At 47.0% G+C, this 27210-nt stretch overlaps 1 protein-coding gene across 1 annotated transcript; it reads right to left on the bottom strand.

The window, feature by feature from the left end:
* Positions 1-8542: 8542 nt before the first annotated feature.
* On the bottom strand, positions 8543-10478 carry CCIN (calicin). Its single transcript, XM_032793266.1, has one exon. The coding sequence runs from the start codon at positions 10339-10341 to the stop codon at positions 8566-8568; it is 1776 nt and encodes a 591-aa protein (XP_032649157.1). The 5' UTR covers positions 10342-10478; the 3' UTR covers positions 8543-8565.
* Positions 10479-27210: the final 16732 nt, after the last annotated feature.

The following is a 27210-nucleotide window of genomic DNA, read 5'->3' on the forward strand; positions in this document are numbered from 1 at the left end:
TGTGTCTGTTACGTTGTGCACTAGAGAGGGCCGGTTCTCCAGCTGTGAACGGCTCCGCTGCTGTTCCAGACTCCCCGAGTAGGGATAGCCGCAGTCAGCTAAAAACAAAACCGTGGAAGTGGGGTGCCTGCCAGCCTTGTGAGTTTGTTAAAATGGGACTAGTATGCTGTGATGTCATCACATACCATCAAAATGTCGTCACCCGCCCAAAGGAAATGCAGACTGACCGTTCCCTCCTGCTTCAGATGTGTTTTACTAGGAAATAAGTCAGTAAACGGGGCCAGTAGGGCAAAAGAGTTCTCCCCAAAAGTGTAATAAATGAGGATTACAGGTTCTGGTGCCTGCTGAGGAAAGTCAGAGACAACAAATCAAGAAGCTGAATTTGCTGGAGGTTTTGCAATTCAGCTCCAACATGAGGTCAGAGCAAGGATGCATTTCTTCTAAAAATAATCTTGTGGAGACAATAAAATAAAAATAATTCCCATTTCTTATATATAACACTTTTCATCCATAGAACTCAAAGCACTATACAAAGGAGGTAACAAAGTTCAGTGGGGCTTATTCCATGTTCCTCTTGGAGTCCTAAGTGACCCAAACACATCGTTTCTTCTCACTTCACAATTCTACCTTTTTAAGGCCTCTCATCCACCATTCTGTCATTCCTATTACCTTCCCTTAATCAGCTAGGGGGTTCTGCCTTCCTCTCGCTCTTTCTCCTGATGTCCCATCTCTCTGAGAGAAGCTGCTGGCTCTACACTGCAATGTATTTCTTTGGAAATGATTGAATTCTCACAAACAACATGATAGTGAGGAGTCAAGATCAGAAAAAGAAGAATTCTTAAGAAGATCCTGATTTCTTGCAAATGCTTCTAACGACAAAGAATGGGGAAGATGGGAATATATAACAAATAACCAAAACTGTCTCTAAATACATTTTGTATAAGATGCCAGTTAATCTTTGAATAGTTTTCACATTTAGAGCACAGGATAATTGCTACCTCATCTACATCAGAATGGCTTAAATTAATCCATGGTTTAAAAATTGATGCTCTGTGAGGGGGTGATGAAGAATCCCCTCCATGAATGATTTGACATGGCCCAGGGCTGAAGGATATAAGTGGAACTATCTTGAATTGCACCTTGAAATATTTTTTGCATCATTCTAACAACCAACTTCTGCTTTTGCTGCCCCAAAGATAAGTGATTTGGGCGGTGCACCCCATCTCCATTGCTGAAAGCTGGGCTCCGCTTCTTCCATCCACTTATATTTCACACTCGCAGGTAAAGCTTTGTACAGGGAGGTTAAATGAGTAACTCTCAATAATATACATAGTAATTGAGCAACTATATTCAGGCATCTCTGAGAATGTGGGATTTGTAAACATGTGCCCACTATCACTGGAAAGACATTGTGTCGATTAAGTCTTTACTTAACGTTTCTAAAGCCTGTCTACTTCAGAAATGATTCATTTAATAGAATATGTCTTTTTCAGATTATTGTATGGGATTTTAAACCAACTCTTACCAGCTGTCTAAAATTCTTCAGGCATGTAAATGAGACAGGCTTCCTACAACCCGAGGTGAAAGTGGGCCGGTACGGCATACTGGTAAGAAGTGGCCGCTGGTACCAGCCCATACACAGCTGACGTTAAAGTGCTGTCACAACAGTGCTTTAACGTCGCTGCCCTTTTGCACCCCCCAGAGCTGTTGATTGGGGGGGCAAAAGGGGCAGCTGCCCTGGAGCCTGGTGATTTAAAAGGGCCTAGGGCTCCTGACTGGGGCTACTGCAGCAGTGGCCAGAGCCCTGGGCCCTTTAAATAGCCCTGGGTGGCACAGGCTGGGCAATGTGGAAGTGCTGTCAGGGGGAGGCTGACCCCCTGGTCCCAGCCCTTCCACCTGAGGCCCTGACCCTTGTGGGGGCCTGGAGCCGGGCCCCTGTACTGGTAACTAATTTTTCTTACTTTCACCTCTGCCTACAACTGCCATTTATCTAGAAAATGACTGGCATTCACAGAATTGTAATGCACAAGAGCTGGGGGGTTCAGAAATCAAAAACTGATGACAGTTAACATTAAGTGGGCATAAGTGACTAGGGTCTGATCCAAAGCCTACTGAAGTCAATGGAAAGATTCCTATTGATTTCCATGGATTATAGATTATACTCCTAATCCTCGTATCTCCAATTATTTATTTATATATACCTGTCTCATAGAACTGGAAGGGACCTTGAAAGTTATTGAATCAGTGCCCTGCCTTTATAGCAGGATCAAGTACTGACAGATTTTTTGCCCCAAATCCTTAAATGGCCTCCTTGAGGATTGAACCCATAACCCTGAATTTAGCAGAACAATGCTTGAACCACTGAGCTATCCCTCCCCCCTTAAAATCTTTGACAACTAATTTGCATATATTCCCCAGTTTAGCTAGAGCCATTTGATACGTACTTTGAAAAAGATGAGACTTTGTTTATATCAGATTTTCTTTTTTTTTTTTTGAACCTTTTTATTTAAGCAAAGATACAATCAGTAGCGTAGCTGAGGGGGAGTGGGGGACCCTGCTCTCCCACTGAGCACAAGTGGCACCTTGTCAATTTCTTGGTGCCTTTTTAGTCACCTGGGGGAGCGCTAAAAAAAAAAAGGCATCACCCACAGCAGCGATTTTATTTTACTCACCCAGTGGTGCTCCAGGTCTTTGGCGGTGGGCCCTTCAGTCGCTCCACGTCTTCGGCAGCATTTCGGCGGTGGGACCTTCAGGGCTGCCGAATACACCTGGAGCGAGTGAAGGGCCCGCTGCCAAAGACCCAGAGTGCCGCTGGGTGAGTAAAAGCACCTCAGAGGGTGGCGTCTTTTTTTTTTTATTGCTCTCTTTGTTCCCTCCACCTGGCTACGCCACTGGATACAATACAATGTTAACATATTACAACATATATTCCTTATTACTTATTCAGAATCAGGTTAATATTCAATGAATCTGGCTAAAGATTCTAGATTCTCTGAGTATCTAAAAAGAGTGATCCAATTTTTAAATACCCGTCTTCTTTTTGGCACATCTCTTACGTATGTACTTGCTGTGAAAGCTTTTCTGTTACAAGGACAATCCATATTTTACTTACCACACAATTCCTTTATATCCATTTCTTTCCACTACAATTCCCCTTCCCGCTCCAGTGGACCTGGATATGACTCAACATTTCAGATAGATTTGTCATCTTGAGAGTTAATTAAATGTAGATGACCAAGGTGGAGTGGAGAGAAGGGTGTATCTAAACTTTTACTGTGTACTTTTACAGTCACTATTCCCTATTTCTCTCAGTGCCTACAATGTGCTAATCACTTTCCAAAGATAAAAGACACAGTTCCTACTCAAAAGATTTCACATGGATGGAAGGTGGAAAAAGGATAACATACAAATAAGTAAGGGAGCTTTATGGTCATTGTGATAGGCTGAATCACAGAAAGCCCCTTGGGAGCTGCCACCTGCTGTGCCAAGACTACCTCTGCCCAGTGGCGCAGCCAGGTTTTCAGGGTAAGGGGGGCAAAAAACATAAAAAAGGCGCCCCCCCGGCTCTCCCTCTGGCCACGCCCCCAGACCAGAACCCCTCTCTCCCCGCTCAACTTTGCTCCTGTGCTTCCGAGCCAGCCTGCCGCCCCGCGGCTCCTCCGGCTGTGCGGCAGGCAGTGCGGCCAGCAGGCACAGCTTCCGCACCGAGCTGCCGCTGCTGTCCTGTGGCTCCTCCGGCCGGCAGGCACCACTTCCGCGCCTGCCAGCCTGCATGGAAGCAACTGCTTCCGCTGAATCCCACTAGCTACGCTACTGCCTCTGCTCCTGCTTTCCCTGCCAGCTCAGGACCCCAGCCCCATCTTGCTGAGTCAGACTCTCCCGTCTGCTCCAACAGAGACCCAAGGTCTGAATTCCTTGCCCCAAAGCTGCAGGTTTACTGAAAGCAGCTAACAGAAGTGTTCCTGTCTTTAACACTTAGACGCCCAACTCCCAATGGGGTCTAAACCCAAATAAATCCGTTTTATCCTGTATAAAGCTTATACAGAGTAAACTCATAAATTGTTCACCCTCTCCAACACTGATAGAGAGATATGCACAGTTGTTTGCTTCCCCAGGTATTAATACATACTCTGAATTAATTAATAAGTAAAAAGTGATTTTATTAAATACAGAAAGTAGGATTTAAATGGTTCCAAGTAGTAACAGACAGAACAAAGTAAGTCACCAAGCAAAATAAAATAAAATGCACAAATCTGTGGCTAATCAAACTGAATACAGATAATCTCACCCTCAGAGATGCTTCAGTAAGTTTTTTTCTCAGACTGGACACCTTCCAGGCCTGGGCACAATCCTTTCCCCTTGTATAGCTCTTGTTTCAGCTCAGGTGGTAGCTACGGGATTCTTCATGATGGCTCCTCTCCCTCTTTATTCTGTTCCACCCCTTTATATATCTTTTGAATAAAGTGGGAATCCTTTGTCCCCCTCTGGGTTTCCACCCCCTCCTTGTCAATGGAAAGACACCAGGTTAAAGATGGATTCCAGTTCAGGTGACATGATCACATGTCACTGCAAGTCTTCATTGCTCACTTGCCAGCACACACATATACAGAAAGACTTACAGGTAAAACACCCATCTGCAGACAACTGTCCTGGTTAATGGGAGTCATCAAGATTTCAAACCACCATTAATGGCCCACACTTTGCATAAGTACAATAGGCCCTCAGAGTTATATTTCATATTTCTAGTTTCAGATACAAGAGTGTTACCTTTATACAAATAGGATGATCACACTCAGTAGATTATAAGCTTTGTAATGATACCTTACAAGAAACACTTTGCATGAAACATATTCCAGCTACATTATATTCACTCATTAGCATATTTTTATAAAATCATATAGACTGTAACGTCACAGTCATAAGCAACATTTTGATAGTACACCTCTACCCCGATATAACACAAATTTGGATATAATGTGGTAAAGCAGTGCTCGGGTGGGGTGGGGAAATGCGCACTCCGGCAGATCAAAGCAAGTTTGATATAACGTGGTTTCACCTATAACACGGTAAGATTTTTTTGGCTCCCGAGGACAGCGTTATATTGGGGTAGAGGTGTACTAAGTGATCCAGGGTGGGGGTACAGTCCTTCTTTTTGACATAGATATGTCGACTATCCCAAATAACTCTGTACCCTTGCTGTTGTTATAAACTGGTTAGGTTTTGGTTACAGTAACAGTGGGTTTTCAGGAGGTATGCGAATGAAGAGAAAGAAGTGGCTCTGTGGACCAGCTCAGAAAGGGCATTCCATGCATGGGGGTGTGGGGTGGAAAAAAGCACAGAGATAAGCAGGCAAATGGCACCAGCAGCAACAGGGAAGGAAGTGAGGCAATGTGAAAAGAGGCCAGGGAGAATAAGTACAGAGGCTTTTGAAGGCAAGGACAAGAAGCTTGAAGTAATGGAATGGAGGCAGGGAAGCTAGCGGATGAGTCACAGGGGGAGTGACATTGTGTCCTTGCCTGGTAGTTTCACAATCTTAACAGCTGTTCTGTGACTGGACTGGAAGAGGCCAATGTGAGTGTTTGGACATGCAGAGCGAGTTACAATAACCAAGGAAGCAGATGATGAGGGCCTGGGTGAGAACTTTGGCTGACGGAATAGAAGGAAATGGGTGGATTTTAGAGATGTTTTTGGACAAAGAAGTGGTGAGATTTGGTTCCATCTTGGATGTGTGGGGCAATCGCATGTTATCATGATCATTTATTTACAGCAGTGCTCATGATGTGCTAGGCACTGGGCAAACATTCAAGAAGGGACAGCACGTGCATGGAGGAATTCACAGTCTAAGAACAGCCAGCACAGGAGGCAGAGGATACGGATAAAGAAACAGTAGTGTTAGGCTCCGCAGATTTCCTTAGAATATAAAAAAATGTCACCAAACTGGCATTCTCCCTGGATTCCATTTATTCTCTTCAGGGTATTGGCTTCTCAGCAAGAATAATGCAGAATCAGGGAAATGAAGAAAGAAAACTGATTCTCACAGCATTTCCTAATAAAGATTATTTTCCCCCATCACTGTGCAGTCATTGCAGGGAGCTATCAGAGATGCTCATACAGCATGAGAACGGATGCTGAAGAGACCAGCAGGCAGCAATTTCAACTCTATATAAAATGCTATTAGCTTGAAATAAATATCTACTAAGAAACAAGAGCAAGTTACCTGTTTGCAGCCATACCTGGAGCACTTTTTCAAGTAACTGAATGATCTCTTCCTCGGCGGAAAGGCTGCATTATAAAGAATTAAAGTACTACAACATGGACGAACTCAACTGGGGAATGTAAGCAACTTGAAATTCCCATCTAAATAGATTTACTTTATCCCCAACCTATCCACAATAAGAAAGAATGCACAACACAAGTGAATCTAAATATTGACAGTGACATAGAAATACTTCCTTAATGACGAGTTAGTGAATTAAATCTGGGAAAGATACACTGAGGCCCTATTCAGCAAAGCACATACATGCTGAATAAGGCCTCAGTGTATCTTTCCCAGATTTAATTCACTAACTCGTCATTAAGGAAGTATTTCTATGTCACTGTCAATATTTAGATTCACTGGTGTTGTGCATTCTTTCTTATTGTGGATAGGTTGGGGATAAAGTAAATCTGTTTAGATGGGAATTTCAAGTTTAAAGCTTATCTTTAAGATAAGTGTAAAGCTTATCTTTACACATGTGAGTAGTCCTATTGATATCAGTGGCCTGAGTAACAACAGTGTATAAAGGCTGGCCTCCCAACTTGCTTCAACCTTGACCTGAGTGGGAGAAAGTCATTCTCCATAGCATTCAATTCTTGGGGTCTCTGCTGAAACTGCTAAGGACAGTGCTGGTGGTTTCTGATGTAAGTACCTATCTACTAGTAACAGGACTGATACCTCAACTCATGTCACATAATCTAGTGCCCAGCCGGCAGAGAGCAAAGAATAAAACTCCATCTACATTGGGAAACTGGCCCATTCCTGCCAACACTTGTCCGCAATGGAACCCTCTGAACTGGTGATGAAAAGGGTTTTACTTCTAGTGTAGGTAGGATAAGTGCAATTTCAGCACCACTGCAAATAATGAGTCTTGCTTTATTTGCATCTCTTTCAGGTTATGCCTTCACGGGAGCTGGAGGTGTAATTTCCAGCTTGAGGAGAAAGACCAGCTAAAACAGAACTGTAGCCACGGCAGCAGAAGGAACTAGCCACCTTGCATGCCTTGGGTTCAGATGGGATTGTACTTGGGACTGCTACAGTTCAATTTTTAGTGCATTAGCTTGATCAGACCTAGCGCGGGTATGTCTCCTCAAGCGGGAAATTACATCTTCCGGCTCTATTGTAGACATGCCCTTAGTTTCAGCCTTATGTCCCCCTCCATAATGTAAACAAAAATCCTCATCAATCCACCTACCATGCTCCTTCTAGGTCTCTAAAATCATTCCGGAGTCCATCAAGGCCTCAAATATTCTTGGTACGTCTCAATCACACTTTCTATAACCGTGAGGAAAACAGTTCTGTACCATCGACACTAGCCCTGAAAGCATTATCAACATCTGTTCGGGAAGATCCATTGCTGGTAGCCATCATCACTTTGTAGCAGAGACGAGGCTCTTGAGTCACATCAGCACCCTGGATCAAGCTAATGACACACTCCATATCCCCGTACTGCTCTCTGGCCACCACTGTATTTTTTAAACTCTGAGTTTTCCCTGACTACCCAACCATATCAACTAAATATACCTCCTTTGAATAGTAACGTATCTTCTAACCCCTGACCTGATCTCACTTCCATGTAAGTCAATGGCTAAGCATGAGAACATAAGAATGGCCATACGGGGTCAGACCAAAGGTCCATCTAGCCCATTATCCTGTCTTCCAACAATGGCTAATGCCCCACAGGGAATGAACAGAACAAGTAATTATCTAGTGGATCCATTCCCAGTTGCCCATTCCCAGGTTCTGGCAAACAGAGGCTAGGGACACCATCCCTGCCCATCCTGGCTAATAGCCATTGATGGATCTGTCCTCCATGAATTTATCTAGGTTTTTTTTGAAGCAACTATTGACTTCCATGGCAACAAGAGCAGGCCCTTGATTTGTAAATAGATGTAGATATCCTTTGTTGCACAGCATTCTTTTGAACCTGGCCAGACCCAACTATGGAATGCAATGTGTGACCGAGACCCCAAAATGAGGGGCACCCAAAAATATTCATGCATGAAATTTAAAACACTGTCAGATTCCTTCTTTCAGTTTAAGAACTCTTTCTATAATCTCAGGCCCATGATTCTCTATTGCTGAAATAAAGAATCTTCAAAGTGAAGGAACATCACATTTGTAATTTTGGGATACAAATAAGTGACTGTTCCTTGGAATGAGGGACCACTGATGGGCATGCTAAATAGTAACATCCACTCAAACCTGCTATGACATAAAGAAACAAAGTGAATTAATAATGTATCATTTGTTTGTATCAGCAATTCAATCATTCTTTATTGCTAGGAATTGTATTTGTTTTTTCCAAATTAACTTATTACAATTTTTCGGAGAATCTTGCAAGGTAGTTTAACTGTACAGCAAGCTGGGCAATCCAGAGCTTCCGGAGGATCAGATAAAACTTTCCATTCCCCTGTCTTTTGGTCTAACAGGTAGGCATTTGGATTGACAGAATAATCTTCAGGACGCTTGTCACCTGCACAAATGATGCCTCCACACACGAACACCTTGTTGTCACCAATAGAGCATACTGCATGAGACAAATCCAAAGTACAGTTATTTGGCAAGAGAGGCACAGTGTTCGTGGACTTGTTGGCTTTAATCTTCTGCAGGTTTATGTTCAGACTTTGTTTGTGGCTCTGTACACTCAGGATGTTGTCCTGTTGAAAAGACAACAAAGGTTTGTGATTGAATTCAATGGGAAAGGTGAGGTACTGTACTACTTCTCCTGTCTGAGTGTCAAAACAATCCACCATCCCTACTCGGGAGAAACGCCCATTGACCAGGCATCTTCCCGTCACAATATAAATAGACTTGTCTTCCTTTGTGATCAATGCAGTTGCATCCATAGGAATGCTCATCTTCCCAGCCAGCGTCCACTTCTCTTTCCTCTCGTCATACTTGTAGATGTTAGAGACATATTTTCTTGGGGCTGTGCTGCCTCCTACAGAGTACACCACTCCCCCACACATCACCATGGTATGGAAGACCAAACCTATGGGCAGATCAGGCAGTTTAGTCCAGGAGTTGTTATCTATATCATACCTCCAGGCAGTCTTTAAGCCAGATATTTGCTCTGTTGTTCCTCCAGAGACATAGATGTACCTCCCTACTGCAGCTGCACTGAGAGCGGCTGCTTTATACGGCATCTCCGTTAATTTTAGCCACATGTTCTCCTCAATAATGTAAGCAAAAACCCCATCATTGAATCTACCATGCTCTTTCTGGCCTCCTAAAATCACCACTGAGTCCATTAAGGCCCCCTTTCTTTGGAAAAGCAGCAGACTTTGAGGACTTTCTTGCTTTCTGTCACTCAAAATGGTCTCCATCTGGGCCAGGGGGCCAGAGTGACTCTCAAACAGCAGCACTTCGCGGCTGGCAGCCAGCAGGGTCTTGGTCGAGACACCAGTTAAATGAATGTACGGGAAGAACTTTTTGAAATACTTATCTCTTTCTCCCCGTTTGTGTTTCACCCACTGGAGCAGGGCAAGAAAGGCTTGGTCCTCATTCTGCACATGGAGGTTCTCGTCCCTTAGCAGCTTGCCAAAGATCTGGTGAGGACAGCGCAGGAGGTCTGAAATTCCCTCTGGGCCCGACCAGTAGTGGAAGTTGTCACGGATACCAATGTAGGCACTGTTTGCCACCTCTTTCAGCTCATAAGTGTTGGCTAGGAACAGGTAGCACAGGCAGTTGTTCTTCTTGAGGGACCTAAGGAGGAAGTCAGAGCAGTGGGCTCTTAGAGACTCTGAGCTGAAGTAGTTAGCCCCCTTCAGCAACTCCTCCACATTCTTCTCAGACACCAACACCTTACCAGTGTAGAAATAGTCCAGCAGCTGCTCTACCAAGATAGGATTCAGGAAATTAGCATCGATGATGATAAAGAGCTCATCACCTATCTTCATGTCATTGCTTGAGATCAGATTCTTCACGTGGGTAGACACAGCTGCCAAGACATTGAGGTGGGCAGAGAAGACCTGCTGGTCCACGCTGAGTACCACGTCGCAGAACTCGCTATTCTTTCTCTGCTTGTTGAGGGCCTGCAGGACCAAGCTGTTGTGGTTCTTTTCTGTGAACTGCATCCTCATGTTCTTAGTACGGTTGGGCAAGAAACAGGGATGAGAGTGCAAGCTGTAGGAGGACTACTTGTTAGGTGTTATGAAAGCCCCACTCAGTGACAGAGGAGTGATGTCATCAGGTATAGCGGCCAGGTCACAATTCAACACCTCTGATATGTAGAAAAAGAGTCTTTTAACAATCTGGCTAGCTGTGATATAGATAGATTATGAATTGCTGCAGTATCCAGGCATGGAGATAGTAAAATAAGAGAGGCACACGACAAACCAGACTGGGGTCTTCTCTCACCTACCTGAGACAAGAGCTATATATGTAATTATATAAAATCATTTTTGCACCATCACTATGGCTAGGTTAGGCGTTTGCAGGAACATGCATTTTGCACTGAGCTTTCAAGGTGGTGGATCTGGAATGCACTCTTTTCCCCCCGGTAGATTATTTCACTGTATAGGGTCCAGTACCCAATTCACCGTGCCTTCAGCTGCCAATATTCTTACTCTAGGAGCATCTGTGTCCCCAGGAAGCACTGTGGTCTTATGAGCAGGTAACCTGGCCCCAGCCCATTAAAGACTTTGAGGTTAGGACCGGATATTGAAGTGGGCCCATTCCCAGAAGGGGAGTGTGGAACTGTGGTGTCATGTGTTCCTTGCAACTCAATAACAGGCTGCTGCCAGGTGAACAAGCTGGAGTTTTGGGTTAGCCCTCATCAATCACCTCAAGTGGAGGGAATTACCCGATCTAGAGGTGACAAACAAGGATTGTGAGATCTTTGTCTGATCAAAGAGGTGAAGTCTCCTGTATCCGCAGAGGTGGAAGAAGGCATTCCTGGAATTGTTACCTGGTTCCCAAGAAGCAGGGATGAGTCTTGCAGTGCTCCAATGCTTCATGTTACGTGGGTAATCTTGACAGGTGCCTTTGGTGGAGGGCAGGGTCATTTTTTTTAAGATCCTCAGATTGTGTACTTCTTCCTACCAGCTATCACTTGTGTCTCACCTGATTTGAGCTTCAGTCACGTGCTTGTCTCCTGTAGGCATTGTGACGTCTGTGTCTCATCTGTGGGCTTATCTCACATAGGTTTTGTGACACCAGCACTGCTGAGAATGAGCTGTGTTGGTGACATCAGCACATTGACAGCACTGGAGTCTATGATGCCTAATGATTTTTCCTAAGGTTGTTGAAAAGGAGAGGGCAAGACTGATCCCTGTGTGAGGGCTTGGAGACAAGGAGCTGTTGCCCATCACTACTCTCTGATCTGTTGGAGAGAAGCGACTGGATCCAGATTTGAATTATACTGCTCACCCAGACAAGATGTCAAGGTTTTTCCCCCACTTTGAACTTTAGTGTCCAAAAAGTGGGGACCTGCATGATCACTTTTAAGCTTAATTACCAGCTTAAATTTGGTATGCTGCCACCAGCCAAAAATGTAGTGTTTGGCACACTTCCTGTTCCCCCAAAACCTTCCCTGGGGAACCCAAGACCCAAACCCCTTGGATCTGAAAACAAGGAGAAATTAGCCTTCCCCCCCTTTCTCCCCCCCCAGACTTTCCCCTCCCTGGGTTACCCTGAGAGGCTACACTGATCCAAGCTCCTTGGATCTTAAACAAAGAGGAAAAGACGGTTACTCACCTTTATAACTGTTGTTCTTCGAGATGTGTTGCTCATATCCATTCCAATTAGGTGTGCGCGTGCCGCATGCACGTTCGTCGGAAGATGTTTACCCTAGCAACACCCGGCGGGTCGGCTGGGCGCCCCCTGGCATGGCGCCACTATGGCACCGAATATATACCCCTGCCGACCCGTCCGCTCCTCAATTCTTTCTTGCCGGTTACTCCGACAGCGGGGAAGGAGGGCGGGTGTGGAATGGATATGAGCAACACAACTCGAAGAACAACGTTACAAAGGTGAGTAACCGTCTTTTCTTCTTTGAGTGCTTGCTCATATCCCTTCCAATTAGGTGAATCCCAAGCCTTACCTAGGCAGTGGGGTCGGAGTGAGATACTGCAGAATTCAGAACTGCTGAGCCGAAGGCTGCATCGTCTCTGGATTGTTGCACCAGGGCATAATGGGAAGTAAAAGTGTGTACTTAAGACCATGTAGCTGCTCGACATGTCTCCTGAATAGGTACTCGAGCTAAGAAGGCGGCCGACGAGGTAGAATGTGCGGTAATATGACCCAGAGAGGCATGAGCTAGATCATAGCAAGTCCGGATGCATGCTGTCACCTAGGATGAAATCCTCTGAGAAGAGACGGGTTGGCCTTTCATCCGGTCCGCCACTGCAACAAAGAGTTGGGGCGTTTTGCGGAAGGGCCTCGTTCGGTCGATATAGAAGGCGAGCGCCCTACGGACGTCAAGCGAATGCAACTGCTGCTCCCTACGAGATGTATGCGGTTTGGGGAAGAAGACCGGGAGGAATATGTCCTGGTTAAGATGAAAGGCCGAGACTACCTTAGGGAGGAATGCCGGATGTGGACGTAACTGCACCTTGTCCTTGTGGAACACCATGTATGGTGGGTCCACCATCAGAGCCCGAAGCTCAGAGACTCTCCTAGCCTATGTGATGGCTACAAGGAAGGCTGTTTTCCATGATAAATATAGGAGTGATCAGGTTGCCAATGGCTCGAATGGAGGGGATGTAAGTCTCGTGAGGAAAATTGAGGTCCCAGGAAGGGGTGGGGCGTCATACTAGGGGGTATAGATGGTCCAAGCCTTTGAGGAACCTCAAGACCATAGGGTGGGAGAAGACAGAGTGAGTACCTTCTCTGAGGTGGAAAGCAGAAATAGCTGCCAAGTGCACTCGCAAAGATGAGATAGCGAGGCCTTGCTGCTTAAGATACCAGAGGTAGTCCAAAATAGTGGGGATGGGAACCTCCGTAGGTGCAACATTCACCGTTTGACACCAGCAGGAAAAGCGCTTCCACTTGGCCAAGTAAGTAGACCGAGTGGAAGGTTTTCTGCTACCCAGGAGTACCTCTTGCACCGGGGCAGAGCATTGTAACTCCAATTCGGTTAACCATGCAGGAGCCATGCCATGAGATGGAGGGATTGCAGGTCTGAGTGGTGAAGCCTGCCATGGTCCTGCGTTATTAGATCCTGATGAAGGGGCAAGGGGATCGGGTTGGCTATCGAGTGGTCCAGCAACGTGGTGTACCAGTGTTGTCGGGGCCACGCAGGGGCGATCAGGATCAGGCGAGCCCTGTCCCTTCAAAGCTTTACGAGGACTCTGTGCACCATCGGGAAGGGTGGAAAGGCGTAAAGCAGGTGGTTCGCCCAAGAGATTAGGACGGTGTCCGATATTGAGCCTGGGGCGAGACCCTGGTAGGAGCAGAACCTCTGACACTTCCTGTTGTTGCGGGAAGCGAAGAGGTCTATGTGGGGAAAGCTCCACTTCTGGAAGATGGAATGTGCAATGTCCGGGTGAAGCGACTACTCGTGGGAGAGAAAGGACCTGCTGAGATGGTCTGCCAGAGTGTTCTGGACCCCTGGGAGGAAGGACGCCACAAGGTCTATAGAGTGGGCTATGCAAAATTCCCACAGTTGGTTCGCCTCCTGACAAAGGGGGGAGGATCGAGACCGTCCCTGCTTGTTTACGTAGTGCATTGCCATTGTATTGTCCGTAAGCGCTAGAACACAACGGCCCTGCAGATGTTGGAACATCTGGCATGCGAGGCGGACTGATCTCAGCTCCCGGACGTTTATGTGCAACACTAGCTCTTGAGATGACCAGAGGCCTTGCGTGCGACGATGGGCTAGGTGTGCCCCCCAGCCGAGAGACGACACATCTGTTGTTAGGGATACTGAGGGCTGTCTCAGTTGGAACGGCATTCCTGCACACACCAGGGAAGATGTTAGCCAGCAGTTGAGGGAGCCTAAAACACTCTGAGGAACGGTGATGAGCATGTCTATGGCGTCCCTGCCTGGGCGATAAACTGAGGTGAGCCAGGCTTGAAGGGGACGCAGGTGTAGTTTGGCGTGATTGGTTACAAAAGTGCATGCAGCCATGTGACCGAGAAGGCTGAGGCAGGTGCGAGCTGAGCTTGTTGGAAAGGTTTGGAAGCTCTCTATAACCAAAACCAGTGCCCGAAACCGGGGTAGTGGAAGGCAGGCTGTTGCGAGTTTGAAGTTTAGAATGGCCCCAATGAATTCTATTCTTCGAGTGGGTACTAGAGTAGACTTCTCTAGATTGATCATCAGGCCCAACCGCTCGAATAGGTCCGTGATGATGGCAACATGCCTGGTGACTTGGGCCTCGGAAGTCCCGCGAATAAGCAAGTCGTCTAGGTAAGGAAAGATGTGTATTCGCTGACAACGGAGGAAGGTGGCACTACAGCCATGCACTTTGTAAATGCACGGGGTGGTAGAGAGGCCAAATGGAAGGACCGCAAATTGAAAATGTTGATTGCACACCATAAACGTAGGTACCGTCTGTGCGGAGGGTAAATAGCGATGTGGAAGTATGCGTCCTTCATGTCGAGAGCAGTGTACCAGTCTCTGGGATCCAAGGATGGGATGATGGTCCTGAGGGACACCATGCGGAACTTCAACTTCTTCAGAAACATGTTGAGTCCGAGGAGGTCCAGGATGGGTCGGAGACCTCCTTTTGCCTTTGGGATTAGGAAATATCGGGAGTAAAATCCCTTGCCCCTGAATTCCTCCGGTACCTCCTCTATAGCTCCGATGGAAAGGAGCATACGAACCTCTTGCCAGAGGAATTGCTCGTGAGAGGGGTCCCTGAAGAGGGACGGGGAGGGCGGGAGGGAGGAGGCGAAATAAATTGGAGGTGGTATCCAAATTCCACCGTGCATAGGACCCAACGATCCGAGGTTAATTGGCCCCACGCAGGGAGGAAGGAAGAAAGGCCGTTGGAAAACTGAAGGGGATCCTGGGGAAGGACTGGTGCTCTGCTCTCAGACGCACCTTCAAAAGTTCGGTTTGGGCCCTGCTGATGGTTTGGTGGGACCGTTATTTTGGTCCCCTTGGGAACCCGATTGCCGTCTACGGTTCCCGCGACCATGCCTTCTGCCAAAGTGTTGTTGTGGCCTGGGTGGGGGGTAAGGGCGCTGAGGCTGGGTACGGAAGGACCTTCGCTGGGTTTGCGGAGTATGCATCCCGAGGGACCGCATAATGATGCGATTATCCTTGAGACTCTGGAGTCTAGGGTCCGTTTTCTGAGAGAAAAGGCCCTGTCCATCAAACGGAAGGTCCTGGATAGTGTGTTGCAGTTCAGGAGGTAGGCCTGACACCTGCAGCCACGATATCCTCCTCATTGCAATTGCCGAGGCCACGGTTCTGGCCGCCGAATCAGCAGCGTCAAGTGAGGCCTGTAGGGAAGTCCGTGCCACTTTCTTCCCTTCCCCCAGAAGGGCCTGGAATTCCTGGCGGGAGTCCTGTGGGACCAGTTCAGTGAACTTACCCACCGACTGCCAGGTATTATAATTATATCTGCTGAGCAGGGCCTGTTGGTTGGCCACCCGCAGTTGGAGGCCTCCGACAGAGTAGACTTTTCATCCCAGAAGGTCCATCCGTCTAGCCTCCTGCGATTTCGGGGTGGGGGCTTGCTGGCCGTGGCGCTCTCGCTCATTTACAGATTGAACGACCAGAGAGCATGGAGGAGGATGGGTATATAAGTATTCGTACCCTTTAGAGGGTACCATGTATTTGCTTTCCATGCCTCTGGCCGTGGGAGGGATAGACGCCGGAGACTGCCAAATGGTGTCCGTTTTGGCTTTGATGGAACGGATGAATGGCAAAGCCACACGAGTTGGCGCATCCGCCGACAGTATATCTATGACTGGGTCTTCCACCTCCGGGAATCTCCTCCACCTGGAGGTTGATATTTAAGGCGACTCGCCTTAGAAGGTCCTAGTGGGCTCGGAAGTCGATTGGGGGCGGGCCCGATGAGGTAGTACCAGCTACTGCCTCGTCTGGTGACGAGGAGGACGACAGACCCGGCACGACTGGCTCATGCAGTGACTCCTGTTCCTGAGGAACATCAGGGTCCGGGAACACCTGAGGGTCCGGCGCCAGAGCCGAGTCGTCTGTACCCGCTGGAGGAGGATGGCTAACAGTGGCCTCTGGTGCGTGGTGTTCCGACGGGGCGGAACGAGATGGTACCATAGGTTCGCCTTGGCCTGGTGATATGCCCAAGGCGTCCAGAAGGACCACTGAGGCGCTTGTTCTGGGCTCTGGGCCTCCTGGAGGATACGGCTATGCGGCTCTGAACCCCCGTAGGCAGCACTATCAGCGTGCGAAGACTTGGATGGATGCCGTGATGGCCATGGCGGAGCAGAGAGCACGTGAGGAGGAGCCCTGTGTGCAGGGTACTGTACATCATGCCGCACTGGTGACCGGTACCAGGAGTCGTACTGGTGCCGAGAGGGCGACCGGGACCTGCGACCAGCGCGGTGCTGGGAGGTCAACCGGGACCGTGAAGCTCTATGGTGAGAGCGGCTGTGGCGTGAACAGTGCCAGGAGCTGGACAACCGTCTGGAATATCGATCCGGTGAGCAGGACCTGGAGTGGTGCCACAAGTACGACCGGTACCGAGAAGGAGATCAGTACCGGAACTGCGAGCGGCACCTAGATCGGGACTGGTGGCAAGATCGAGAGCGCTGGCGAGACCTCGATCTTGAGTCCAGCCTGCCTGCGGTGTCGATGGAAGGTGGCCTGACCAGGGCAGGCTTCCCCATTGATGTAACAACCCGCACCGGCGGTGCCGGGGGTTGAGGCAGGGTGGGCTCCGTTAGGGCAATGAGTTCCCTCGCCATCAAAAAGGTCTCTGGCGTGGTGGGAACGATAAGTTCAACCGAGCCGTGTGCCAGGGAGCTGTCATGAACCGGACTTGACGGCTCTTGCATGGCTGGAATAAACGGTGCTGAGATTGCCGGTGCCGCAGCAGTTGCTGGTGCCGGGCAGCTCGGTTTCGGCTGCTGCTCAGACTGCGGTGCAGATATTGGAGCCGCAGAAGCTTTTAGCTTTTTGGCACGTGAGGAGAGGGAGCGGTGCCGGGCTGGCTTCTGGGCTGGTGACGGCTGGTGCTGGGACGTCTTTGCGGTGCCGGCGCTCTCCGGTACCGACAAGGCACTTCTCCCCGGCGCGGACTGTGCAGCACTCAGTGCCGAAGACAGAGGAGTGAGGGCTGCCTCCATTAGGAGCTGCTTAAGGCAAAAGGCCCGCTCCTTTTTTGCCCGCAGCTTAAACGACTTGCAAATCTTGCAGTTATCTGCAAGATGGGATTCCCCCAGGCACTTTAGGCAGGAGTCGTGAGGGTCTCCTGTTGGCATCGGCCGCCGGCAGGCCGAGCACGGTTTGAAACCCGGTGAACCAGGCATGGGCCTGGGCACCGGGAGAGGGGAAGGGGCTAATCCCCAACCCTCTGAACTATATACACTAACTACGTTTACAAAAGGGTATTAGAAGTATTAACTACAACTTTATAAAACTAAACTATATACACAATAAGTACTAGAATGAGTGAATAGCTACGGAAGTGGAGATCAGCCAAGCCGCACTCCACTGTTCCAATGACCGACACGGGCAGTAAGAAGGAAATGAGGAGCGGACGGGTCGGCAGGGGTATATATTTGGTGCCATAGCGGTGCCACGCCAGGGGGCGCCCAGCCCACCCACTGGGTGTTGCTAGGGTAAAAATCTTCCGACGAACGTGCACGCGGCGCGCGCACAGCTAATTGGAATGGATATAAGCAAGCACTTGAAGAAGAATTAACCTTCCCCCCACCAATCCCTGATGAGTTCAGACCCAATCCCCTTGGGTCTTAAAACAAGAAAAAAAATCAATGAGGTTCTTAAAAAAGAAAGCTTTTAATTAAAAAAAGAAAAGGTAAAAATTATCTCTGTAAAATCAGGATGGAAATGTTTTACAGAGTATTCAGATTCATATAGCCTAGAGGGACCTTTGAAACTGAGATTCAAAGTTACAGCAAACAGAGGTAAAAATCCTTCCAGCAAAAACAGACACATTTACAAGTTAAGAAAACAAACAAAAGACTAATCCGCCTTTCCTGGATATACTTACTAGTCTGAAACATGAGAGACTGATTCAGAAAGATTGGAGAAAACCTGGGTGTATGTTTGGTCCCTCTTAGCCCCAAGAGCGAACAACGAACAAAACAAACAACACAACGACGTCTCTCCACCAAGATTTGAAAGTATCTTGTCCCCCCATTGGTCCTCTGATCAGGTGTCAGCCAGGTTTACTGAGCTTCTTAATCCTTTACAGGTAAAAGAGACATTAACCCTTACTTATCTGTTTATGACACAAGTGATGAAAGCAGATCAGTAAGACCTTGCAGCTGACGCCTGTGAATCAGTCAAGAAGTATGAGCATGGAGGTTTCAACTCTGTCCATAAGTGAGACTATAAGTACGATGAAACCCATTTCTATACTGTGACCTGCTCTGAATCCTGCTTGTGAAGGTTCTTTGATACTGGCAAATGTACATTCTATTGGAGTTACATCATTGATAATGTTTGCATGATTTTACTTAGGTAGGGCAGGTGGTGAGCTGTGAGACTGTTGTTGTCCAAAGCTGGTTTCTGGAAAATTGGCTGGACTGTTAGATGCTACAGGGATGTGGGCAGATGGCCTTCCCTCTTAAAAATTTTGATTTAGTTTTTGCTGGATTTCACCAGCCATGATGAGTAGGGATATGATTCTGGAAGTCTTTCAGAGTTTCTAGTGTTACCATAGTCCAGAATACTTGCTGTCCTGGCACAGTTCTATTAACTTCAGTAGGATTACACTCCATAGTAAGCGCTAGGCCTCAGAGTAAGTAGTTGCAGGACTGGGCCCTAATTTTGTCCATTCACATTTGGAATCAAAAAGAGTGTACTTACATGAGTACGGTGAGCAGGACATGGCCCATTCTCTGTCATGAGGCTTCATACCTGCTGGAGAAGCTCACATGATTCATTTCTGTGTCTCTACAAAATAGTGGCTATTATTAAAATAAGAGAGTAATAGATTAGTGGATTTACAAGATAGATCGATAGATAGATAATTTAAAATTCTCCTCTGCTTTCTTTTTCTTTTTCCATGATCTGATCTCTTTCACATATGATCACTCTCTCTTCTTTCTCTGTTTCTGCCCCACCTCTTTCTTTCTGCTCTGAAATATTAAGGCTCTTCTTCCATGATAAAATGTCCGCAGTTCTGAAATCTCAGTTCTTCAAGTAACTGAAGATTTATGGTGATCCCTTGTAATATGATTTGTTCAATATGTAAATTAACTTGTGTTCTAGCCCTTCTCAGGACATTAAAATCAGCAGTATTGTTCTCTCTTGACCCTTCACCTAGTCTCCCAACTTCATGTCTCTGCCCCCTCCTGCCACACTATGAAAACCTCAGCATTTTGAGAGATTGCAACATCAGAAATAAATCAGCCAATCATCACGTTCCCCTTCTTTTTCTCTCTTCCCAAATTGCTACCTCCCCTGTGGGATTCTGACATCAGAAACAAGTCAGATAACAATGTTATAATATTGAGGCAAGACATCCAATCATCATCCTGATCTCTGTTCCTTCTCTTTGCCTCCTATTCACAGTGTCTTCTGGTCCTTTGCACACTTCAATCCAACTGTCTCACTTTTAACCTTTCTTTACAAAACAAAGGCCTCTCCCTCAGGGGCGGCTCCAGGCCCCAGCACGCCAAGTGCGTGCTTGGGGCGGCATGCTGTGCGGGGCGCTCTGCCGGTCGTTGGGAGGGCGGCAGGCAGGGTCCCTTCGGCGGCATGCCTGTGAAGGGTCCGCTGGTCCTGCGGCTTCGGTGCCTGCAGGAGGTCCACCAGAGCCACGGGACCGGTGAGCGGCAGAGCTTCCCCCGCGGCATGACACCATGCTTGGGGCAGTGAAATGTCTAGAGCCGCCCCTGCTCGCTCTGCAACCCTTGTTCACAAGAGCCGTCTCCTTGGCCTCAAAGCAGTAAGGAATAATCACTTGAGTAAGGGTCTGTGGGCTGGTGCCCCCTAGTGTGTCACCACCCCCCTTTGGACAGACAGGGCATTGTGCAGAGTCTGCTCAGAACAGAGCAAGAGGTCAGGCCACCATTCTTGTCTGAGTCTCTGCAGGCCTGTTCTGAAGGCAAGGATGTTAATTCTTGTCCCACTGGGGGCGGGGAGGGGGGCGGTGCAGACTTCCCTTCTGTTTATCTGGGGTTTATCTTGCCCTGATCCTCAAAGGGCCTGGAACCCCCTTTGCTCTTAACTCTCTGTTAAGGAGTAAGTGGGGGAACCCAGCCCTCCCCCACTCCACTGGGTTCCAGCTCAGGGCCCCGAATGCAGGCAGGCAGGATCAGTCCTCCACAATTCTCCTGCTTTCCCCTGAGCTCCTTCCTCCCTCTGTTGGTTCTGTAGGCTTCTGCAGCCTGTGGCTCAGGTCGGCTTTTCTCTGGATCTTTGTCACTGTGCAGCAGCTTGTTACCAGCTTCTTTCTCTGGCTTGTTTGTTCCTCTGGTAGCTGCCTTTCTGCTTCTCAGCAATTTTGTTCTCCAAGTTTCTGGGAGGCTGCCTATCAGCACTGGCCAGCAGTTTGACACCCTGACACCCCTTATTCACCACTGTCATGTAATTAGGATATGTTTTGTACAAAGTGCGCCTTGTGAGGTATCATTCTAAAAGTCTTGCTCTGCTAGACATCAATATCTCATTGGATTGTATGTGCTATCATCATATGTGAAGTTATGAGATTTGGCTATGTACGCGTTACTGAAACATGTGAGGTTGAAAACACCCACAAGCAACCTTTCAGGTACACCAGTAAAAAGGCCAAACAATGTTAATGGCTCATTGAGAAAATGCACATAAACACAAGGATTACCACAGGAGCTGTGTACAATAGAAACCTCTCAGAGATAGCACTACAGAATGGGAACTGTTTGACCCAGGTCACAGCAACAAAGCATTCCAGCAAGTGGGGAGAAGATATCTGTTATAAAGCCTCTGTCCCAAATCTGGACCTTAGCGTCCAAAATCTGGGGGCTAACATGAAACCTCCAAGCTTCCTACCAGCTTGGATCTATTCTCGCTGCCACCAATCAGGATTTTAGGGCTCCTGATCACCCCAAGTCGCCCCAACCTATCCCTGGAGGACCCCCCAAGACCCAGAGCCCCTGGGTCTCCCTATCTCATCCCCCAGCTTCCCTCCCTTTCCCTGGGTTAGCCGGAGCAATGCCGTACTATGCTCCTTGAATACAAACCAGCAAGGGTAATTTACCTCCCCCTGGGGCTATTGCATTCAAACCTAGTCAGCTAACACAAAGAGATTCCCCCCTCCCTTCTTCCCGTAGCTGTAACTAGAGAAAAGACCTCAAGCAAGTCTTAAAAAGAAAACTTTATATAAAAAGAAAGAAATTACATAGACTATAAACTAAACACTGCATTAAGAGATCAATACAGGGATATTGCTTAAAGAAAATATGAATAAACAGTCTGATTCAAAAATAGCCAATTTAAATCAGTCCAGCAAGCTCACACATGTAAATACAAAACAAAGCATATAACAGCCTATTGCTCTGCTGCTTTGTACTCCACTTGTAGTGGAAAGGTAGACAGAAGAAAAGCTTGTTTACTCACAGCCGAGGAAAACAAAAAGACAGAGAACAAAGCCAAAAACCTCCAGAGGTTCCCACCCTTACTTTGAAAAATCCGGTTTCCTGATTGGTCCTCTGGTCAGGTGTTTGGTTCCCTTTGTTAACCCTTTACAGGTAAAAGAAACCTGAACCCTAGCTATCTATTTATGACAATATCAAAGGGGGAAATGACATCACAATGGTACCTCACTCTCCCTACAACACACCTGGAAACACCTGAGGAACAAAGACCGAGCAGGGATTCCTAGCCTGTGTATGAAAACCTGTGAAACCCAAGCTGCAAAGCAAAGGCAGCTTGTGCCTTAAGAATCTGCCAGCCAGTTTATCACTCAGGGTGAGAATTTGTTAATTCATATCCTACTGATCTAGTATATTAAGCTCAGTTTATGGTTTTTGTTTATTTAATAGGTAATCTGCTTTTATTTGTTTGGTATCACTTATAATCACTTCAAATCTATCCCTTTCTAGTTAATAAACTTATTTTATGTTTTAATCCAAACCAATGTGCGTTTGACTAAGGTGTCTGGGGAAAATCTCAGCTTGGTTATCACAAGTGTAGCATGAGTCCCGGCTACAGCTGCTCTGCTAGTGCTGTCAGGTAGGAGCTACATGTACGACAGCCGCCTTGATCCTAGGCAAATGATCCTCAGGGGCAATGTTCAAACAGGCTTTTGCGATAGGAGGGGAAAAAAATCAAACTCAGCCTCACACTTTCCCCTCTAAGCAGTTAGAAAAGATTTCACAACTCCCATGAGACTGCAAAAGTCTGCACGTAACCATGTGCATCTATCAAAGGCTTTAGGAATCTTTGAATTGCTAGAAAGTATAAAAGCTTTAAAAGAGGTTCCATTACTTAACTTGCAGTCAAGCTGTACTAATAAAATTGCACAGAGTGAAACACGGACACAACATCTCACAGCCTCAGGACAGGCATTGGCAGAATTTGAGTGGGATCTAATGACAGGGACAATTTCCAGCTGTAACATGAAGGGACAATATTGCCTGTGATTCTTGTGCTGTTGTCACTAAAAATAAAGGCTTAAAGGTATATGTGTGTTCTGATTGTACAAAAAAATATATACTGGCAATACATATTGAGTGAAAACACGGCCCACCTGAAGTCAATGGCAAAATTCCCATTGATTTCAACGAGGGCAGGATTTCACCCATTGCATATAGCGTTCATCAAAAAGCAATTGCACAGTTGCTATTGCAAAGTGCTTATTAGGGATTCTACAACTTGGAAGAGTTGAAAACTACTGGTTCTGGAGCTCTGTAATTCATAGAAATCGGGAATTCATGTTCTCGAGGCATCTTTTACCTACTTACTTAACTCACAGGGTTGGGCAGGAAACTTGCCTCAAGCACAGGGCGTGCGCTAGTTCTGTGGAGGTGGGAAGAACCTGGCGTGTCTGTATGGAATAAACTTGGCGTGTCTAATGATCCTCTAGGAAAGGTAGTACGGCTTCCCTAGCCTGCCAAAGCCTTCCTGTAATGCAGTAGCACACACAGTCAAGACAACGTCCTTGAAGGCTGATAGCTGCGCATTTGTCAAGACACAATGGAGAAGGACTTCATGGTGTATTAAAACTATGAAGGTAAATACATGTAGATTAGCTGCAGTGAGGACCAGTGGTTAGAGGAACCTGAACAAGAGACTAACTGTATCAGACAACTTCCTTAAGAAACCGCTCCAAATATCACAATGTTCGGAGCATGGTTCTGCTCCACCTTTATTAAATGGTGTTTAATAAAGGTGCTTTAATTAGTTGCTCTGTTAATCAAATTGTGTTGAGCCCCTCACTGCAATTATTTACATAGTTCCAAGCACACTTTGTATTAAGTTTACATTTGTAAATGGTTTCTCTAGAATTAAATGCTTAAAAGATGTTTTAATAAATGGTTAATCAATTGTTATAGAGTCAAACACATCAATAGGTTGCTTATGACCATCTATAATCCTTCCAAATGATGGGCTTATAACAATTTATAATACATATTACTCAAGTCTGTAACATGCTTAGAACATCTATTAATATTTTACTAACCCTCTAGGAACTATTTATAAATGTAACCTTAATATACAGTGTAACCATTCCTCCTATATACAAAAGGGCCAGATTCTCAAGCAGATGTCAACTCAGCCTCTCTTTCTGAACTGGCAGTTCTGAAACCACAAATAATTACGTCTTCTTTTGTTCCCACTCCTTTGCAGACACAACTAATGGTACCTTTGATGTCTAACTACTTGACTTATCAGCAAAAACAAGTAGTATATAGATAATTACCCCGGAATTGTCATGGGCACAAAATAGCATGCCCAAATCACTAACTAGATCCAGAAAGTGTGTGCTTCTATAATAGGTGTATGTACAGAGGTATTCCTATTTTTATACATTTTCAGGCTTCTTTACTTAGTATGTATTGTTAAGTATTAGAGACAGCGCTAAACTTAACTTTTAATTTCCCCTTGTCTTGTGACTGATTATTCACAGTTTCAAGAGATCATAACCTGGAGGCTTTTAGCCTACTAACACGACCCTTAAGACAATACTCTGGTACATCTAATATAGCAGGCTCATGGAAATAACCATCTGTTCTGCATAGCTTATACAAACAAAGCAAGTGACAATAATACTTAGCATCTGTACCATGTTTTCCATCATCCATAGATCTTGGTGCATTACAGAGTTAGGAAGCCATTATCATCTTCAGATGGGGAACAGAGGCATAGTGTTCCATTAAGGTAAGGGTATTCACAGTTTATAAAACATACCTAAAGTATTTCTTAGGCCTTGTCTACACACAGTCTTTTGTACCAGTAGAACTATTTTGGTTAGGGGTGTGATTTCTCCAATGATATAATTATACCGGTATATCTTCTAGTGTGACCACAGTCATACTGGTAAAAAGGTACCGTATGGTAATATGGGTAATTCCCCTTCCCTCTGGGTATTGCTCTACTGGCATAAGGCACCATTAGACTAATACAAGTGTGTCCACAGTAGGGTGTGTGTGTATTGATAAGGGCTTTTGTGACAAAGACTTGAGTATAGACAATAACTTGGTGAACCAAGCCCAGACTCTGCAGAGGAATGTGACACAAAACTCACGACTAACAAGAGGTGCTGATTGCTCCTATTTTGACCCCTTCAAAACTTCACAGACTGGCCCACACTGAAAAAAGTTGTGAAGAAGTCTTTTGGAATGTGATACCAATATTTATGTTTCTGCAATCCTTGTCTCTCTGTGCACAGCTGATTCCTACTCCTAGTAGAAATAGGTTCCACAAAGCAGCTCTGTTTGGGAGTTGGTCAGAACAAGGCATATGTCAATACTGCTTTTGCAGCACATGCATGGGCCTGTTTGGGACTTGATACCAGGAGCTAACCAGAACAGGATTCTAATTTTAGGTCCCCATGTATGTTGACTTTCAGTGAAGTGTATTGGAACATAGAATGGGATACAGATAATATAGACACTCTGGTCCTCACAAATAACATACTGTAGAACTCTATGAACTCTGTGCCTTTGATCCATGAAAATATTTTTACAGTGAAATAATGTTCCTTTTCCCCCAGCTTCAGTCCCACAGGCTTCCTGCAGCCCCAGGGGCTTTCTGGGCTGAACAATCTAATGTGATTTAATGTGTATTTTGGCATTAGTATAACAAAAATGCAAAACTATATCGTTTTACAGCATTACCATGGAAAAGCTAAACACGAAAACCAAGCTGACTCGGCTCATGGAGTGTCAAATTCAGTTCATCCAGGAAATCTATTTCCTTTTAAAATTAGCATATCGCCACCTAATGGAACAAGGAGGAAAACAATCAAAACCAGGAAATAAGGTACACATTTTTAATAGGGGGGCAATATTTTCCCCTTTTAAAAAAAGCAATCTGAAAAAACAGAAATTCCATCACATGTTGTGTGAGGAGCGGGCTCGAGTGGTTACAAACTCTTCTGCCACTGCTCCCCACAAGCCTGACCCTTTCAGCCCCATCCCCTCTAGCCTGTCCTTATTCCAGTCCCAGCCTCCCCGTTCCACACTTGACTCCATGTCCCAATTTCAGTCTCCCCTTACCCCATCTCAGTTCTTTGACCCAGTCTCCCATATCCCTACTCCATGCAGGGCCCTAGGTGCTTTGTTGCCCAGGGCAGAAAATGTTTTCAGCCCTGCCCCCTACCAACCAAAAGGCCTCCTACCCCCCCCAACTCCCCAGCTTATTGATGATTTGGTGCTCCCAAATGTTGGGTCCCTGATTGCCTGCCCCTATGACCAGCCCTGTTATGGGTCTGATTTCCCCTCCCCTCTCCCCAGAGCCATCCCTTGGGTAGGGCAAATCGAGGCAACCACTCTGAGCTCCTCACTTTTGGGGATCCCACAGGCCAGTGCGATTGGCTGGCGTGGTTGGTCCTGGAAGGGACTAATCAGTCACTTCTGCCCCAGGCCCTGCAATTTGGGGGGCCCCATGGGCCGGTACGGTCGGTCCCAGAAGAGACTAATCCGTCACTTCTGCCCCGGGTCCTGCACTTTGGGGGGCCCCTTGGGACGGTATGATTAGCTGGTGCGGTCAGTTCCAGAAGAGATGAATCTGTCACTTCTGCCCCATGCACCTCTAGGCTACTTGTCCCTGGCTACTTGTCCTAGTCCCAGTCTCCCACATCACCACTCAGTGCCACATACCATCCCAGGCACCCCAGCATTTTCGCATGTCAATCCCCACCCCACTGCCTCATCTGAGTCCCAATCCCTCCACCTCAGCTCCCTATCCCAATCCCTGTCCCTCAGTTCCTCCTTCTCCTTGTTACTGCCTGGGCTGTGAGCAGGGCCGGCTCCAGGCCACAGCGCGCCAAGCGCGTGCTTGGGGCGGCACGCCGCGGGGGACGCTCTGCCGGTTGCTGGGAGGGCAGCAGGCGGCTCTGGTGGACCTCCCGCAGACACGCCTGTGGCAGCTCCACTGGAGCCGTGGGACCATCGAACCCTCCGCAGACACGCCTGCTACAGCTCCACCGGAGCCGTGGGACCATCGGACCCTCCGCAGACATGCCTGCGGCAGCTCCACCAGAGCCACGGGACCAGCTGACCATCCGCAGAAACACCTGCGGGAGGTCCACTGGAGCCGCGGGACCGGCGAGCGGCAGAGCGCCCCCCGCGGCGTGCCGCTGTGCGTGGGGCGGTGAAATTGCTAGAGCCGGCTCTGGCTGTGAGCACCAACGTCTCCTTGTGTCCAGCACCACAGTAACTCCTGGCTACAGAGGAACTGCAGGGAA

The sequence above is a fragment of the Chelonoidis abingdonii genome, chromosome 6 (assembly GCF_003597395.2).
Source record: "Chelonoidis abingdonii isolate Lonesome George chromosome 6, CheloAbing_2.0, whole genome shotgun sequence".
Lineage (NCBI taxonomy): Eukaryota > Metazoa > Chordata > Testudines > Testudinidae > Chelonoidis > Chelonoidis abingdonii.